This window comes from Nelumbo lutea, chromosome 1 (assembly GCF_056320005.1).
Source record: "Nelumbo lutea isolate HS-2025 chromosome 1, American lotus-T2T, whole genome shotgun sequence".
NCBI classification, from domain to species: Eukaryota; Viridiplantae; Streptophyta; class Magnoliopsida; order Proteales; family Nelumbonaceae; genus Nelumbo; species Nelumbo lutea.
The window spans coordinates 91,149,510-91,166,949 of NC_142684.1; the positions used below are offsets into that span (position 1 = coordinate 91,149,510).

The following is a 17,440-nucleotide window of genomic DNA, read 5'->3' on the forward strand; positions in this document are numbered from 1 at the left end:
GCTGGGATCCTGGAATTTTGGCAAGGGCTTCAGTTGCTTCTCCTTGGAAATCCATCAACGATCTGCTTCCAGTTTTCTCCCCTTGGATCAGGTATGGTCTAAACTCTGGTAACCGAATAATTTTCTGGGAACATCTTTGGGTTGGGGATTCTCCTTTGAAAGACAAGTTTCCTTCCTTGTATGCTCTTTCAGACTTGAAAAATGAACCCATTTCTTCTTTCTTAGTCCCTTCAGCTTCCACTTCGGGCTTTGGTTGGAACCTTGGCCTGCGTAGGGCAATTAGGGATACTGACTTGGATAGCCTGGTAGCTCTGCTAGCCTCCCTTGAGGGTGTCTTCCTAAACCCTGCTAAGGAAGACACTAGATTTTGGACCCTTTCTAACTCTGGTACTTTTTCTTGTGCTTCTTTCTTTGAAACTTTAACTCAGCCTCCTACCCCCCCTGGGGTTGTCCTTTCCTGTTAAGGAAATTTAGAGCAGACCTATTCCTCCTTGGGTGGGGTTTTTTTGTTGGGAAATTTTCCTAGAAAGAATCAACACTTTAGACTTACTCCAAAGAAAGAGACCCAACTATTGTCTACATCCTAATAGATGTGCTCTTTGTAAAGCTGATGGGGAATCTGGCTACCACCTCATGGTCTCTTGTAAGGTTGCTAAATCTGTTTGGGAGTGGGTTTTCTCCCGTTTTGGGTGTTATTGGTATCCTCCGGAGACTGTCTAAGGTTTGTTTTCCCCATCTTTTTTCAGTTGGCCTAAGAAGCGAGAGAAGACTATGTGGAGGTGTATTAGGGCCACAGTTTGCTGGTCTTTGTGGGAAGAAAGAAACTCACGCATATTTTTTGACAAGGAAAAAACTTTGGAAGATTTGTTAGATCGAATCCTTATAAGAGCCGTCCACTGGCTAAAATCTTTGGAGTTGTTTTCAGATTGTCCTATGGATGACTTGCTAAGAAACTGGAAAGAGATTGCTCTCATTGCAAGATGCAAGAGGACTCTTTGTCCGTTTTGGTCCCCTCCCCCCTCGGGCTTTTTAAAGCTGAATTTTGATGGTAGCAGTGTAAGGAATCTAGGGCCCTCTGGGATTGGAGGAGTTTTCAGGAATGAGGAAGCAATTGTTACTGCTTTATTCTCTGGCCCTATTGGAGAAGGTGACTCTCTTAGGGCTGAGATCCTTGTAGCGCTTGAAGGAATACGAAGAGCAAAAGATCTAAATATTAGCCGTTTGATTCTGGAAGGTGACTCGAAGGTGGTGATTAATTGGTTGAAGACAGAGGACAGTGGTTTGTGGAACTTTAACAATGAGAAAAAACAGTTCTTATGGCTGGGTAGGGACATATAGATTCAGTACAGCTGGGTGAAGATGAGTGCCAACTCATTTGCGGATGGGTTGGCCAAGCAAAGAGTGAATAGGGAGGCTGTTTTCTGGGCTAGTATTTAATTTTCTTTGCTTTCCCTGAGTTTTCTGTTTTTGGGGAGCTAAGTTATTTTATCTCCCTTTGTATTCCTTTCCCTCTATTCTCTTAATTTAATGAAATTGATGTTATTGATAAAAAAAATGTAAGAAAGGAGGTAGCAAAGCGGGTTTTGACCGGTTTAATCAGTTCTTTTTGACTTGTAAACTTTCTCATTAAGTTCAATAGGCCCGGATGGTTGTATATGTATCCCGTTAGTGCTATTAACTCTCTTAATAGTCCTCTTGACAAGGTAATTTGCCAATGTCTTCCAAAATGAGATCCATACAGTGGGCAGCACATGGTGTCTAAGTCAAACGAGGATACTTGGCCATCAAATATTTTCCTAATAACACAAAAATAACAATTTAAGAAAGAAGACAATAAAAAATAAGGGCCTATTCGCTTCCTCGTAACTCGTCTCTTAAGAGGAATCTTTTAACTTTTAAGAGAAAAATGGGTGTTCGTTTCGTCTTATCTCTTATTTCTTAAAGTGCAATCATACAACTTTTTGGTTTTCAATGATACCCCCAAAAAGACAAACAAAATCTCTCTTATATAGGGTCAAAATAGATATTTGATAATTTTCAAAATTCAAAATTCAGAATTCATAACAGCATTCTCTGCATTCAGAGTTTAGAGGAAAGAAAAATTCACCGATTAACCAATACCAATATACCTCTTAACATAATTATTGCAGTTTCACATGTCAGAATTCAAAGCAAACGGACATGCCCTAAGTAAAAGCTGTAAAGAAAATAAACAAGTTAGAAAATTTACCTGCCAAAACATAGTTTGAAGCATTATCAGTAATCACTTGAATGTCATTCTTTTCACCAATCCTCTCAATCATCTTCTCAAGTAAATTAAACAACTTCTCAGCTGTTTTTATATCACACAATGCATTGATGCTTTCTATGAACATTGTCCTAGCACGACTATGGACTTAAATATTAATTATGGTTCTATCTTTTCTATCGGTCCATCCATCATACATTAGAGAACATTTCCACTTTTCCCATGCCTCCTTATGATGCTACAATAATGTCTTCGTGTAATCAGCTTCATTTTTCAAGAAAGGAACCCTCACAACTTGAGATCTTTAATCCAGGCCCAAATTGCTCAATTACTTCCACTATAACTTTAGAGCTTTTCAAGCGGATGGTATTTTAGGGAATACCCACTTGATATATAACCACCTAGCAATACGTATACAAACTTGTTCCCTCCCTTCTTTTTAGCAAATGGTGGTTTGTTTCATTATTTTTTGTTCCCTTCTCATTTCTACAACTTGTTCCGTACTAGGTGTTGTCAAAAACATATCCATAGGCCCTTTTTGTCTTTTAATGGGTGACTTGGAACTTGATCCAACAGATGTAAAGACCTAGGACATGAATTAGAACTACCACCAACACCATGAACTTGTACATCATCATCTTCTTCAATTTCAATCATATTCTCGTGATCATCAAAATCAAAGATCTTATCCCTTTCTTCCATCACCATGTTCTCTTTTACCGTTCTTTTCTTTTGCATATATGCCAAATTTTTTCCCTAACGGTACATTCTTTAACATTCCTCCTACCACCAACAATGTGCTCTTTTGCCCTATAGATTCTTCCATTAGTCACTTTTCCACAGAACTTGCAGGTGACTGAGTTTGTATTATTAGGGTCTTGTAGAGAGCAATACTTTCATGCTGGATCTCTCATATTAATTTCACAAGAAGTATTGCTTTCATCCATATTTAGTTGTACAAAAAAGGAGGACAACTAATTTAATATTTAATAATCAATAAAAAAAAATATAAAATGAAACTAAAACAAATCAACTAATATAGCTAACCAAGAAAATAAAAATCAGTAATGCACTAATGCTTAATTTCTTTCTTCCATTTTCATTGAAGGTTCAATACTTCAATCTGTAACCATAAGTTCAAAAAATAATATGCAACAAAACTGGACCGAAATAGAAGTTCAGAAATATTTGAAACAGTCCATTCGCAATTACTCCATCCACTTCTGGGACAAAGCCCTTTTTTTCGTGTAAAAAAAGAGAAAGTGGGGAAGAAAGAAATAAAGAAAAACTGAAAATCCGAAAAAAAAGGAATGGGGTGGAGCCCTTGTTTTTAATGTAAAAAGTGAAAACAAATATTGAAAAAAAAAACGGTTGGGCGGAGTCTCTGTTTTAGTGTAAAACAGTGTAAGGAAAGAAGAAGAAGAAGAAGAAGAAGAAGAAGAAGAAGAAGGGGGCAAAGCCCTTGTTTTAGTATAAAACAATGCAAGGAAAAGGGGGTAGAACCCCTGTTTTCAATGTAAAAGGTAAAGAAAAAATTGGAAAAAAAGGTTGAGTGGAGCCCTTGTTTTCGTATAAGATGTGGAGAGAAAGATGTGAAGCCCTTAGGCGGAACCCCTTGTTTTCGTACAAGGGCGGAGTCCTTGTTTTCGTAAGTCTAGAGCTTGAACTTGCTGTTCGATTGAGACTAAGAGAGTTTGAGACGATTTGGGTTCTTTGATTTTCTTTGCTTGAAAGCCTTGCATGACAAGTTTTTTGTTCTCTCGATATGACTTGTTTATTCTCTCTTTCAAACTTTGCCATACAATATGCAATATTTCAATACATAAAAGGAAAGATACTATTTATGTACAATTATAATCATATATAAAGTTAAATTTAAAAACAAATAAAAAACAATGGACAACTTAAATAGGTGCTCGCCTGTGTTGCCTGGCGCCTGGCCTAAGGCGCATGCCTTAGGCGTAGAGGAGAGTGCCTTTCTAAAGTCTGGCCGCCTTGACCCATGCGAGGTGCCTTGCATTTGCGCCTAGGCGCGCCTTTTAAATCATTGATTCGGAGTCGAATGAGTTGATATGAGGAACACTGAATTGAACTACGATTAAGTGGACCCGCAACCACAATTAACATTAGTGTCCCTGAGGTGTATCCTTGAGGGAGAACCTCCTCATGAGAAGGTTGGGCCAAGTTGAGGTGGTTGGGCCAACGAGGTGAGTCAAAGTGGGCATTGTGCGGAATGTGAGAGCAAAAAGAGAGCAAGAGAGGATGTGTCTTACCTATTGGGGGTCTAAGAATTTATAGAGGAAGGGGGAGAGCTGTGCTTCACATGGAGTTCCAGTTCCCTTAGGAGACAACTCTCTTGACCAACTCGAGGAATTTGTGCATGAGGTCCCCTTATCCAGTCCCCGACTCGTGATGATGAAGGGCCAAGGTCGACCCGGTGGGGTGGCTTGTTGGTTTCGGGTTAGCTGATAAGGCACGAGTTGTTGGTGAGTTTCTTAGAATACCCCTTATTAAGGGCTACATGTCAAGCTCTGATTGGACTGTGCTATCTGGTCATATCAGTTATCATTCTTTGTGTTGATCATTGAGTTGAGGGGCCTTAAAATCTGCACCTCCTTATCAAATGCTTTGAAAGGTGATCTAATCTTAGAGTCAATATGGGTAAATGTTGTTTGGTGGGTATAAATTTGGAAGGGAAGCTAGTTGAGTCCAATGTTAATATTTTTGGGTTGTCCTGTTCTTCAAGTACATTTGGAAACCTAGGTTTGGACAATTCTCCAAGAAGGTGGCCTCTTAGAGAAGGAATTGTTTTTTTGATAGTAACAAGAGAAAGAAAATTGATTACAATCACAAGAGGGTGTTGAGGTAATGCCACCAAACCATACTAACAACTAAATGAAGGTGAGAAAAAAGAAAGGCAACATGGAAACTCAAAGCCATCTCCAAATAAACAACCCCCCACCCCCTGAACCAAGCAAAATAGCAAAAACCTTCATCTCGCCTACCAAGAAACAACAAAATCTGTTTACAACTGAGCCCAGAACAGTTTTCCCTATTAAGCTGCTTAGCTAAAAAGAGCCAAAACGTCTGCCAAACCAATGGCCAATTTCCGTTCCATTGAATTCTTAATGTCATGTTACAAGTAAGCCATTAAACCTTTTTATTTCCTCCCAATAATTCCAAATTACAGCCTCCGGTTGCTGTAACCATTCTTTTACCACCTTGGAATCATCTTCAATAACCGGCTTGTCAAAGCTCAATTGTCTTTCTAATTGTACCCTTGAAGGACAGCAAGGAACCTTTTTCCTGAGCTAGTGTTGGCACCCCAATTAATCCTCCCCATCAAAATCTTCTTCCTGCCCTTCTTCCTCCTTCCACACCTCACCCCTTCACCCTTATATTCTATTTTTTATTAAGATATATTTCCTTATCTTCTATTTTTATTTATATCTGTATTCTCTGAAGCTGTTGTGGTAAATTTCAAACCCTTTGTTTCACCAACTGATGGTGGCTCAGTTGGTAAGTTCTCTGGCTAGTTATAGTGGAGACTTTAGATCAAATCCTGTTCCTATCAAGGTTGGGGGGGGGTTATCGGTATGCCGTATTGGGGATGGGCTACCCATTACCACCCTCCATTGTGTAGCTCCGTGATAGATTTGTTTTTTAATCTTTGGATATTTATACATGTATATATAAGCTCAGGTTGCATTGGTCGACATTTTATGCAATTAGTATTGGTTTTAATTGCATATTTGTATAAATGTTGATCTCCTCAAGTACACATTTAGTTTTGATTGATAGTAGATGTTCTTGTTGCTAACTATTTATAATTCGTGTTATAATTTTACTGCATTACTTTGGCAAGATTGCATTTCCAGTGTTGGGGCTAATTTGGTGTTCTTATCTCTGATGCAGTGATGCTTTTTATTTTTATTTGGTAAAATTTTGTGGTGTGTTTTATTGTTATGCCTGACTCTTCTTCTAAATGTAGGTTGTTGGCTCAATTGATCAAATGGAAGTTGATGATGCTGTTAAATCTGAAAGGGACTCTGGAACTGCTCCAGATTCTAAAAACATTGTCAAAACTTTTGATTTGGATAAAACTAAGACAAAGCGTAAATTGTATGTGGGGTCTCAAGCTTTAGGATACCGCCGTGATCATATGGAGGTCAGGCTGTTGTATGTTAGATATTTTTTTTCTAAGTATTCAATATGGCATCACTTATTAAGATTTTGACTCTCTCTCTCTCTCTCTCTCTCTCTCCCCCTGCAGGTGCTATCACCTTTAAAGGATGGAGTTGTTGTTGACTGGGATATTGTTGACAATATATGGGACCATGCCTTCAGGTAATTATTAGTGATACATGCCATTAGAATTTACAAATAATAATAAGCTGCATTTTTTAAATCATTCTCTGGTTGATGGCTGTACCATTGTTATTTGGAAATCATGGCGTGTGCAGCGCTTTCATAAACTTGCTTATTTTTTGGTGAGGAAAGGACTTGGGGGCTGTTCAATAATAGCTGAAGTGGTTGAACTGAATGAGATATTGCTTTGTCTTCTAGTGGATAAATGATTTTATAAATAAAATATTTAAGGATAGAATGATAAACTGACCTCATCTTCAGCCATTAAAGAGCTCACAGCATCCTTAATAACTTTTTCACTGAAAGAGAAAGCAATAAGGCATGCAGTTTAGCCACTTAGCTGTTATCAAATGGTGCCTTGGGCTATTTTCTCTTATCAACACCAGAAACATAGATTTTATTAATTGGGTCAGAAGAGAAGCCAATGCATTTTATGCTACACTGGCTAAACAAGGGGTGGGAGGGAACAATCTGTTTTGGGCTATGTTTGTAACTTGATTCTTCCTTGGGGAGAGCTAAGAGAGTTTATCTCTCCCCCTTTTCATTGCACTTAATTGTTCTTTATTAATGAAATTGCTTTTGTTATTGATCCAAAAAAAACATAGATATTATATTAATGAAAAAAAGCTTAACGGTTCAAAATTATAAGCTTAACAGTACTTATAATTCTGTAACTAGCTTTAAAGGAAAGGTCGCATCTCATGCCTTTCTATGGGTTGCATGTAACTCTTATTTGCTGGTTTAATAAAATTTTACTCATTTATCAAAAAAAAAAAAGCTTAACAGTACAAAGCTGAAATTGCCTGTCTCTATCCTATAATCTTTTTTAAGAAAAGGTGAAGTATTTCATTAAAGAAGACAAGTAATTAATGAAGACCTACATAGTAAGCCACTGATCAGAAAAACAAAGAAAGCTTTATACATCCCAAGCGCTTCTATTCAGTTAGATACAAAAATATTCCAGTTGTCAAAAAAAGTATTGTATGGTGTGTTCTTGATTATTTGTGAGAAGCCGCCCAAGAGTAAATTCTTCCCCAAAAACCTTTTAGAACTGAATCCCCAAATTGTACTTGTTCTTGAAAAGTCTCCTGTTCCTCTCTGTCCAAACTGTCCACAGCACTGCTGGTGGAATTACTTCCCAGATGACTCTTACTATTTTAGAAAAGCCAGCTAGGTTCCAGCTCAAAGTAACTCCAAAAGACCTAGTCGCTATCCTATAATTTAGCCCTAAGTTTTGCTGAAAAACACAGTGAAATACAATGAAAAGAAAACTTTGCTCTTTTCTATTAGATATATCCCAATAAAACCATTCTCTGGTCACTAGGGGGTGTAAGTGAGCTGAGCGAACCTTGGCACCTGTCTTAATGAGTTATTCAATATAAATAACAGATCAAGCTTTTATTCATCAAATAAACTCTTCTAGTTTTCAATTACAACGACTATTTATGGCCTTTTCATGCCTGAAGGATAATCATATTAGGTTAGAACAAAATAATAGAAGAGGAAGAGATGAGAAGAATGCCATGATTTGTGGATGAAGTGATGGACCAATATGTTAAGCAGCCTTCTTTCACTATTTATAGTTATACAGATATTCCAAAATACCCTGGTTGTGTAACCCAAATATAACATTTATCACAGCATTCTATCTCAAACTGACCTAGAGCCCTAGACTATGGTCATTGTTCTGTTGATATGTTGCATGCTTCTGATTTGGGGGACATTAGTGACAAGTCATTGCAATTTTTTTTTTCCCTGAGGATAAAGTAAGGTATTGTGTTCAATTTACTGTAATATCCATAAAAAATACTGTAATAATATCAGATTTATATGTATAGGTCATGTGCAACAAGGATTATGCATCTGGGGAGAAGAGTGCCTGTATCAAAACTTCCTAGGCACTCAAAGCAATAAAACAGAACTTTGACCAACACAAAAGTTCTAGAACTTTCCTTCGTCTTGTACATCATATGATGTTTGTGCTTCCTTTTCCTTGGTGATCTTGTCGCCAGTCTTCTGTATCTCCTTTTTGTTTCAACAGATTTCTTTTACTATCACAAAAAAGAATGTCACGATACACCATTAGTGGCTTCTCATAACCACTCTCAAGCTTAATCAATATTGGTGAAGGTTCTATGTCCCAAATGCTTGAAAGCACAGATGCTTGATGTCCCTCTGCATAATTTTCTATTTCCCAGCAGGATAGGAGAATCCTTCCACAAATAGTCCTAGTACACCATCAGGAGACTAAAATCGCAACCAACAACAAGAGTTTTTTAAGTGGTGCATAATGGATGAATAGAAGATCAACCAATTCACTGTTCACCATATATATGAATTCATGGTACACTTACGAGGGGATGTTTCTAAGTCTTTCACTTGAGTGGGAGCATTTAACTAGTATTAACCTTCATGTACACCACTTCCCAACATGGTTTTCAAGGCGCCAAGGTGAGGCTAAGCGACAAAGCGACAAGGGGGGTGCCTTGTCGCCTAGTCGCCTGGGCGATGGATTTTTTTAAGTGAAAAATACATATCCTAGGTAGTTCCGTAGGTTCCATAACCATCTTTCCTTAATAACTATCCATAATTTTCATAAGAAAATTATAAACTTCATGTTTATGTCTAGAAAATCAACATATTTATGAGAAGAAAAAGAAGAAAGAAAAGAAAATTCAAAAAATATGGGGATTGAACCCCTATTTTTGTTATAGGAAAAGAAGAAAAGAAAAGGTGGAAGAATAAATGTGTTGATTAGACAAAACTTTAAGTTTTTTCTTTACTTATTGGTTCAAATTCTGAAGTCTTTGAGGGTTCAATACAGCAGTTAGCAATGTTTGTGTTGATTAAACCCTAACAAATAAGAAAATAATAAAAAGAAATCAGTTTATAAACACAAAAAAATGAACATTTTTGTTTAATAATGTCTATTTGGTAATTATAATCTAAAAAAAGTAACAATATAAAAGTATTTTATAAGACAGTATACAAAACTGCTAGGTGACTGGGCGAGGCGAGCCTCCAAGGGCGCCTTGTCGCCTAGGCGTCGCCTTGACAACTATGGTTCCCAACAAAGGAGGCACTTTTAGTGGAATGGGATACCCAATTAGGCATGAACTAAAACACTGGGGGACTAGATACGTTGATATTGATAACCTAAGAGAAGGAAGAACAAGAAAACTAGCTTTATGGATCAGAAGTCCATACGTAGGAGGCAATACCTCTGGGATCAAGGAATTTATGTTTCAGTAATAAGTGAGATAGCATCAAAATTTTCTTGATCTATCAGATCTCCACAAAAGCCAAGGTCCAAAGAAAGACCAAAGCGATCTTTTAATTGTAAAATTTTATTCTATCTACTATCACTGCTACTATTATATTTTAAACACAGTATTCTTTTCACTTGTAGGAAGCGGTAACTTTCATTTATGAGATTAAAAAGTACATCTATCACCACTCGAAGAATGGCTACAAAGACCAACAATAAACAATCCTACAAGCAAGCTCAAAATAAAGCCTCCTTATTTACTCCTTGCTTTGCTAAAGCATCAGCCATTCCATTTGCTGATCCTCTTGCCCATTTAAACTGCACCCTTAACTCTCTTGCTAAGTTCAAAATTTCCCTTAGAAGTTTCCTGAAATACCAAGTACCCAAACTTCTTGCTTGCATCCAATCTATTACCAGTTTGGAGTCACCTTCCACCTAGAACTGTTGTATTCTCCACTGTTTTGCCGGTCTAAGACCTTGAAGTAGGGCCTTTAGTTCTGCCCGTAGAGGCTCCCACCCCAATTGGACCCAAGTAGAGGGCCAACACTTTTCCTTCCTCATCTATGAAGACTCCCCCAATTCCTGAAGGACCTAGGATGCCCAGAGAACTTCCATTAAAGTTCAATTTCACTCTAGCCTGTAGAGGTGAGGGCCAACTCTCCTGAACTATAGGAGAAGTGGAAGTAGCTGTAGCCGGGGCCTTCTGGGATAGGGGGTGTTTTCAGGAATGAGGAGGGGTATATTACTGCCATGTTCGCTGGGCCAATTGGAGAGGGTGGCTCTCTTAGGGCCGAAATTCTAGCAGTTCTTGGAGGAATCCAAAGAGTAAGAGAATTAAGCATCAGATGCTTAGAGTGATTGAGGGGGACTCGAAGGTGGTGATTAGGTGGCTGAAAGGAGATATCACTGGCTTGTGGAGCTACAGGAATGAGAAGAAAAAATTTAAGTGGCTGTGTAAGGACTTAGAGGTGCAATACAGCTGGGTGAAGAGAAGTGCTAACTCAATGGCTGATGGGTTGGCTAAGCAAGGGGTGGCTAAGGATTCTTTGTTTTGGGCACATATTTAGTATTTTGTTGTCATTTTGATGATGGGGAGTTAAGATGGTTTACCTCCCCATTTTCTGTAATTAATTTTCACAAGTATTATTCATTAATAAAGATTTCTGTTATCGATAAAAAAAAAGGGGAAGTAGCTGTAGCCCTCCAACCTCTTATCAAGTCATAGTAAGAGAAGCCCTTGAAGAGTTGCAACACTTTCAACCAATGTATAATTTTGATGGTAATGCCCTCAACTAGTGCTTCCTTGGGTTTTTCTTGCCCTTGGAAAATCCTGTTATTTCTCTCCTCCCAAATTGACCAAGTGATAGCTGCTCTTGTTTGTTTTGATAAACGAGAGTAGTTTTATTAATTCAATTAACGAAAATACAATCAGCCTAGGAGGCACGAGATGTTACCTCCCCCGAGGACTGAACCATATACATTATTAAACATGTCCAAGCCTGAAACACAATTACAAAGTTAGCCCAAAACAGATCTCCCCTTGACACCCCTTGCTTGGCCAGTGAATCAGTCATTGCATTTGCTGATCTTTTGACCCACTGAAACCTGACAGTCATATTTCTTGTCATCCATTTAACTTTCTTTAACAGATCATTGTAGCCCCAACAAGCTATTTCTGGGCTATTCAGCCTTACCACTACCTGGGAATCCCCTTCTACTAACAGATTGTTCACTCCAATTTTACTAGCCATTTGTATACCTTGTACCGCTACTAGTAGCTCTACCCTTATAGAATCACCTTCACCCATTGGTTCTAAAAATAGAAACAACATATTGCTGTCTTTGTCTCTCAGAATCCCACCAATTCCGAATGGCCCTGGGTTACCTTGGTAGCTGCCATCAAAAATCAATTTTACCACTCCATCCGGTAGGGGTTTCCATTCAACTTGTGAATTGTTCTTAGTGGAGACTGTAGAAGGCACTGCTGCCCAGTTTCTCTTTAAGTCATCAAAGGAGTAATCTGCCAACAAATGTGAAGATTTTAACCATGAGATTGCCCTTGTCAATATATATTCCTTGGTTTTAGCAAGACTTCTTTCCTGTTCTTGAAATATTCTAGCATTTCTCTCCTCCCATAAAGTCCACAAGGTAGCGACTCTGATACATTTCCACATTAGCTTCCCTCTTTTTATCAATCTCCCAAAAGCAGCCGGAGTGAACAGCAGCTTTACTTCAGAGGGCAAGTTCCACCTGCACCCAAATAAGGAAACAACCTGTTTCCAAATATTGGCAGCAAAGAAGCACAATATCAGCAAATGGTTATAGTCCTCACCCTTGACTTTACATAGAAAGCACCAATTTGGGGACAAACACATAAAAGGTTTGTTTTGCAAGTTTTCCACAGTATTGATCTTATCATAATAGGCTCCCCAACAGAACATTGCATTTTGGGGGGTATTGGCCTTGACCAAACCTCTTTAACAGGGAAGACCTGAGAGGAGGGGTTGGAGCAAAGGGCTTTAAAGAAAGATGCACAAGTGAAGGAGCCAACTGGGGTTAGGGACCTGACTCTTTTATCCGGGTTAAGGGGCCCAACACACCGAATCTAGAAGCAACAACAGCTTTGAAACACATAAATTCTTCATCTCTTTATCCTCTTCGAAACCCAAAATCCTCGTTTAAAGCCAAAGGGTAAACCGGGGGGGGGGAAAGGAACCATGAAATGTGTTTTTCTTTAAAGAGGGAGATGGAATAGAAAGAAGGGAAACAATCTTTTAGGGGTTGAGTGCTCACCCAAGTATCTTCCCAAAAAAGAGTGGAATTTCTAGAACAAGCATCGTACCTTATAAAACTGAGGAATTTAGGGAGAATCCAAAGATAGCCTTCCAAGGTGTTGTGAGCAAAGCCCTTCGAGATGCCCCCGCATCACAACCTGATTCAAAACAGCCATGGATACTTTTCACTACATGCCACAACCTCTCCCTCTCTAGGGGCCACCTCCAAAGCCACTTACCTAAAAGAGCCTCATTCTTACTCACCACATTCCCTAAGCCTAGGCTTCCTTCTTCTTTGCTCCGACACACCACCTCCCACCTAATCAAATGATCTTTTTTCTCTTCTCCAGGTTCCCATAAGAAGTCCCTCATCAATTTTTCCAACCTCTTTGCCTCCCTTTTAGGAATTCTAAAGACTAACAAGAAGTATAAAGGCAAGTTGGCTAAAGTTCCACCATTGGGTTCCAGAACCTACTTTCCTTTGGATTTGCACCTAATGGAAATCGTAGGTAGGATAGAGGCCACTGAGAGAAACTACATTCTAATAAGGCTGCTATAGACTCCATGGCCTCTCTGTTCAAATGAACTCCCACAACACAACTCTTCTCAAAATTTACCTTCAAATTTGAGGCCCTTTCAAAGTGAATTATTAAATCCTTCAGATTCCTTACCTCCATCAAATCACAACCTTCGCAAAAGATTATTATGTCATCTGCAAATTGGAAATGGGCCACTGAAACTCTATCTTTACCTATTCTCCACCCTCTTAGAGATCCGATTCTATACGCTTCTGAGAGGAGTCTACTAAAAGCATCGGCGACTAAAGTGAAAAGGAAAGGTGACATGGGATCACCTTGTCTTAGACCCCTACTAGCTGGGAAAAAATCAGTAACTACCCCATTGACTAGGATGGAATAATGGTAATTGGAAATGCAACCATTTATCCATTTGCACCATTTATCCCCAAACCCACACTTCCTAAGTACGAGTAATAAAAATCCCCAATCCACCAGGTCATAGGCCTTTTCAAGATCTAGTTTACAAACATAACCTTGACGCCCTGATCTCCTCATCTCCTCCACACATTCATTTGCTATTAGAATCTGATATACAATTTGTCTCCCCTGAACAAAAGCTCCTTGCGCTTGACTGATAAGACAAGGAAGCACCTTTTTATCCTCAAAGATAAGACCTTAGCCACAATCTTGTATACATTAGTCACCAAACTAATAGGTTTAAAATCCTTTGGATGCTTGGCCTCTTTCTTCTTGGGAATTAAGGCTAAAAAAGTAGCATTAATTCCATGACTCATCACTAGATTATCCTCAAATTTCTTGTAGAGCTCAATGAAATCTTCTTTGACTATGTCCCAACAATCTTGAAAGAAAGCCATTGTAAACCCATCTGGCCCTGGTGCTTTAGATCTGTCCATGGATAAAAAAACGCTTTTCTAATTTCTTCCTCGAAATTCCTTTCCAGCAAGCTTCTACTCTCTTCTAGAAGCCTCTGCCAGGTCACACCTTCCAACTCCACACTAGGCCTTAGGGGTCTCCTCAAAATGGATTTGAAATGGTCAACAAAACAGTTGGCTATCCTCTCTTGGGTATCAAAGACTATTCCATCCACTTCTAGTTTGGACACTAGGTTTTTCCTTCTCCTGCCATTGGCTAGGTCGTGAAAGAATTTAGTGTTCCCATCTCCTTCCTTAATCAACTTACATCTAGAGTTCAGCCTCCAAGAAATTTCTTCTCTCAAAGTGACTTCGTCTAACTCTCTTTTTAGATCCCATCTCCGATCTCTATCCTGAGGGCTTATGGCTCTTTGGGATTCCTTTGCATCCAGCTCCTCTATTTGGGTCAACAAAGAGGATTTCATTTCTTCTATTCTCTCAAAATGCTCCCTATTCCAATCCTTCACCTGTCTTCTCAATCTTTTTAGTTTTTTGTGAAATCTTACCCCTTTCCACTTCAGCCCCCTTAGATCTTCTCTCCACCATTCCTCAACCTTCTTCATGAAGTCCGAGTGAGTCAACCACATGTCCTAGGCCATTGGGGCAATGGTCAGATGTGACACTCGGTAGAGCCCTTGTTATCAAAGCCCACCTGCCTATTTTCCCAGCTTTCATTGAAAAGGAACCTATCTAATTTGGAGCAGGTTGGTGTATCCTGAAAGTTGGACCAAGTATAGAGTGCTTGCAGCAATGGGAGTTCCTTTGACTCACAGTTATTAATAAAATCATCGAATCTCCGTATGTTGGTTGTACTGACCTATTAGGGATTATTTGATTCATTCGTAAATCGAATTACATTGAAATCTCCCCCCAAGCACCACGAACCATCCCAAAATCCTTGTATCCCATAAAGTTCTTCCCAAAATTCATTCATTTCTCTGTAATTGCTTGGTCCATACACATTAGTTAGTGCCAAGTAAATCCATCCTCTACCATCCTGAATTTTAACAACACTGAAAAATTACCTACTAGCTCCTCCAAAACCTCCACCGTATCCTCTCTACAAAAAGTAGCAATTCCCCCTGAAGCCCCCCAAGAAGGTGCTGAAACCCAACTTATTCCTCTAGATTTCCAGATGCTTCTTGCCCATCTTCTATCAGTATCAACTAATTTTGTCTCTTGTAGCATCACTATATTCGGCTTTTCCCTTCTAAGGAGGTCCTTAATTAGCTTCTTTTCTTAGCATTCCCCAGCCCCCTCACATTCCAACTGATGAATTTCATGGAGATAAGAGATTTGTCATCCCCTTTTGAGATCAAGCCCCTACTTGGGGGCTTTCCTTCTCTCCCCTCTTCCGCTGAATTCCAAATTTTCTTCTATATCTGATATCAACCTTTCCACCTCTGATCTTTTCTTCTTCCTTCGGTTGTTAATTGTTCCTGATCTGCTTAAGACTGCTTTTGTTTTGTTTTGCCTTTCTGAAATTCCTTGGTTTTCCTCCAAAGATTCCTATATTTGCCTATACTCTTTAGGGAGAGCACATATCTGTCCCCAAATCCTCTCTAATTCCTCCTGCATCTTTCCCATAATTGATTCATCCCCGGCTTTTTTGTTACTTTGAGCCCCTTTTTTACTGAACCTTCTTGAACTTCATTACTTCCCCACCTCTTCCTCTTTTCTCTTATACTCCTCCAAAAACATACAAATCTGATACCAGATCTGTTCTAACTCCTCTTCCTGGAATTTTCTTCCCTTAACCACTTCTTCTTGTTCTTTGTCCTCCTTGTCCCTAATTAAATATTTTCCACCCATGGCTGCTGCATCAAGTTGAGCTGCAAAAGTACCTGTTCCAGGTAGAAAACCCACATCAGTACTAGAAAACGAATTGACAATATTACCTGAAAGGTTGTGGGAAGAGGGCAATGACTCTTGAGAAGCAACATGAAGGGGCAAGGTCACGGCTGACTGTGGGTTCCCATTGTGTTCAACCAAATTTGTTTTAGTCCTTGCATCAGAATATCCCTCTAGATGTTGTCCCCTGATTGATGACTCCATGATCAGTGACCGAGGTATGTCCTGTTCCTCTAGTCTTCTATCAATGCTGTGCTGCTCTAGCGAACTGGGAGCATATTTAAGGACTGATATCCCCTACCTCTCCTCTATTAAAGCTGCGGTAAACCCCAATTCCTTAGGTAAAGGGAGAATTTGAGAGTGCTTCTTTTGAGTCTGTTAAATCGAAATCATCATTTTCCATATAAAGCAGCTCAGTGTGTAGGCTCTCATCAGCACTGAGAGGTTTGGCATTTTTCAGTTCCACACTTCCAATGCTTGAAGAGCCTTCAGACTCTGATTTTGTTTTACTTTCTTCCTCCGTCGCACAGTCCTCAAACGTGTTCGTAATATTTTGATTTACTGTCGCTGGAATGAGGGAACACCCTGTCTCCACTGTCGTCGGGTGCTTCTTGAACCTCAGATTGCGCCGTTCTGGAGATTAGGCTTTTTTCTTCTTGCTTGGAGCCCATGCCCAGCTCAGATTTGCCACTCCACTGCGGCCAACCTTTTTTCCTGCGGGCGGTGGTTGAGATTTGCTTGAGTGGGATGATGAAAGACCATCTTTTTGGTCCATCATCTCCCCTTTTCCTTTGGTTATGTGCCTACTTAAAATGGCACGTGGCTTTTTAAGGCCTGGGTCCACCCGATTTAAAACAGCTGGCCTAGCAGCTGGACCATTCACTCAAATAGACCCATTAATTTCTGCTCGGCCTGGGCCCAGCCCCCCAACATCTTTACCAATTATGTGTTTTACTTAAAACAACATGTGATTGGCCTCGGTTCATTGAGACCAGAGTGAACCGGCAAGACCGGCCCGAACCCTGAAACCTTGCCGACCTTTGTTCATTTTCTTTTGAAATTTGAACTCCTGGCGCAAGTCTGTCTCCATTTAATCCTCCTGTCACCGACTGAACATAGGACCTGCCATCCCTCAGCCCACCCTTCCATGCAGACTTTCCCCAAGTGTTTAAATTATTCTCTTTTTATCTTTTTTCTTGGATACCTCAGTTGACTTAGCCTCTTTTGTAGTGACTACTCTGCCTTGCAAACCATGCAAACAGTCCTGTTCTGCCCATTCATCTTCCTCCCTTGTTCCCTCCTTCCATAGCTGGGCTTCAATGGAGGTCGCAAGCCAAACAGGGTATACTAAACTATCTGAAACCACCTCTATCTTCCTTGGAATGTCACTGGGTTTAACACCACCTAACACTGCAACTGAATGGAGATCACAATCAAAAATACCATCTAATCTTGCATCACAGATTACAGATATTGACTGT

At 39.5% G+C, this 17,440-nt stretch overlaps 1 protein-coding gene across 1 annotated transcript in view; it reads left to right on the forward strand.

Moving 5' to 3' along the window:
* Window positions 1-6,126: 6,126 nt before the first annotated feature.
* Window positions 6,127-17,440, forward strand: part of ARP4 (actin-related protein 4) — a 66,436-nt gene continuing 55,122 nt past the window's right edge. The window contains exons 1-2 of the mRNA XM_088966107.1: window positions 6,127-6,416; window positions 6,522-6,595. Coding sequence (XP_088822233.1) covers window positions 6,261-6,416; window positions 6,522-6,595 — 230 coding nt within the window. The 5' untranslated portion in view covers window positions 6,127-6,260. The remainder of the gene's footprint in view (window positions 6,417-6,521; window positions 6,596-17,440) is intronic.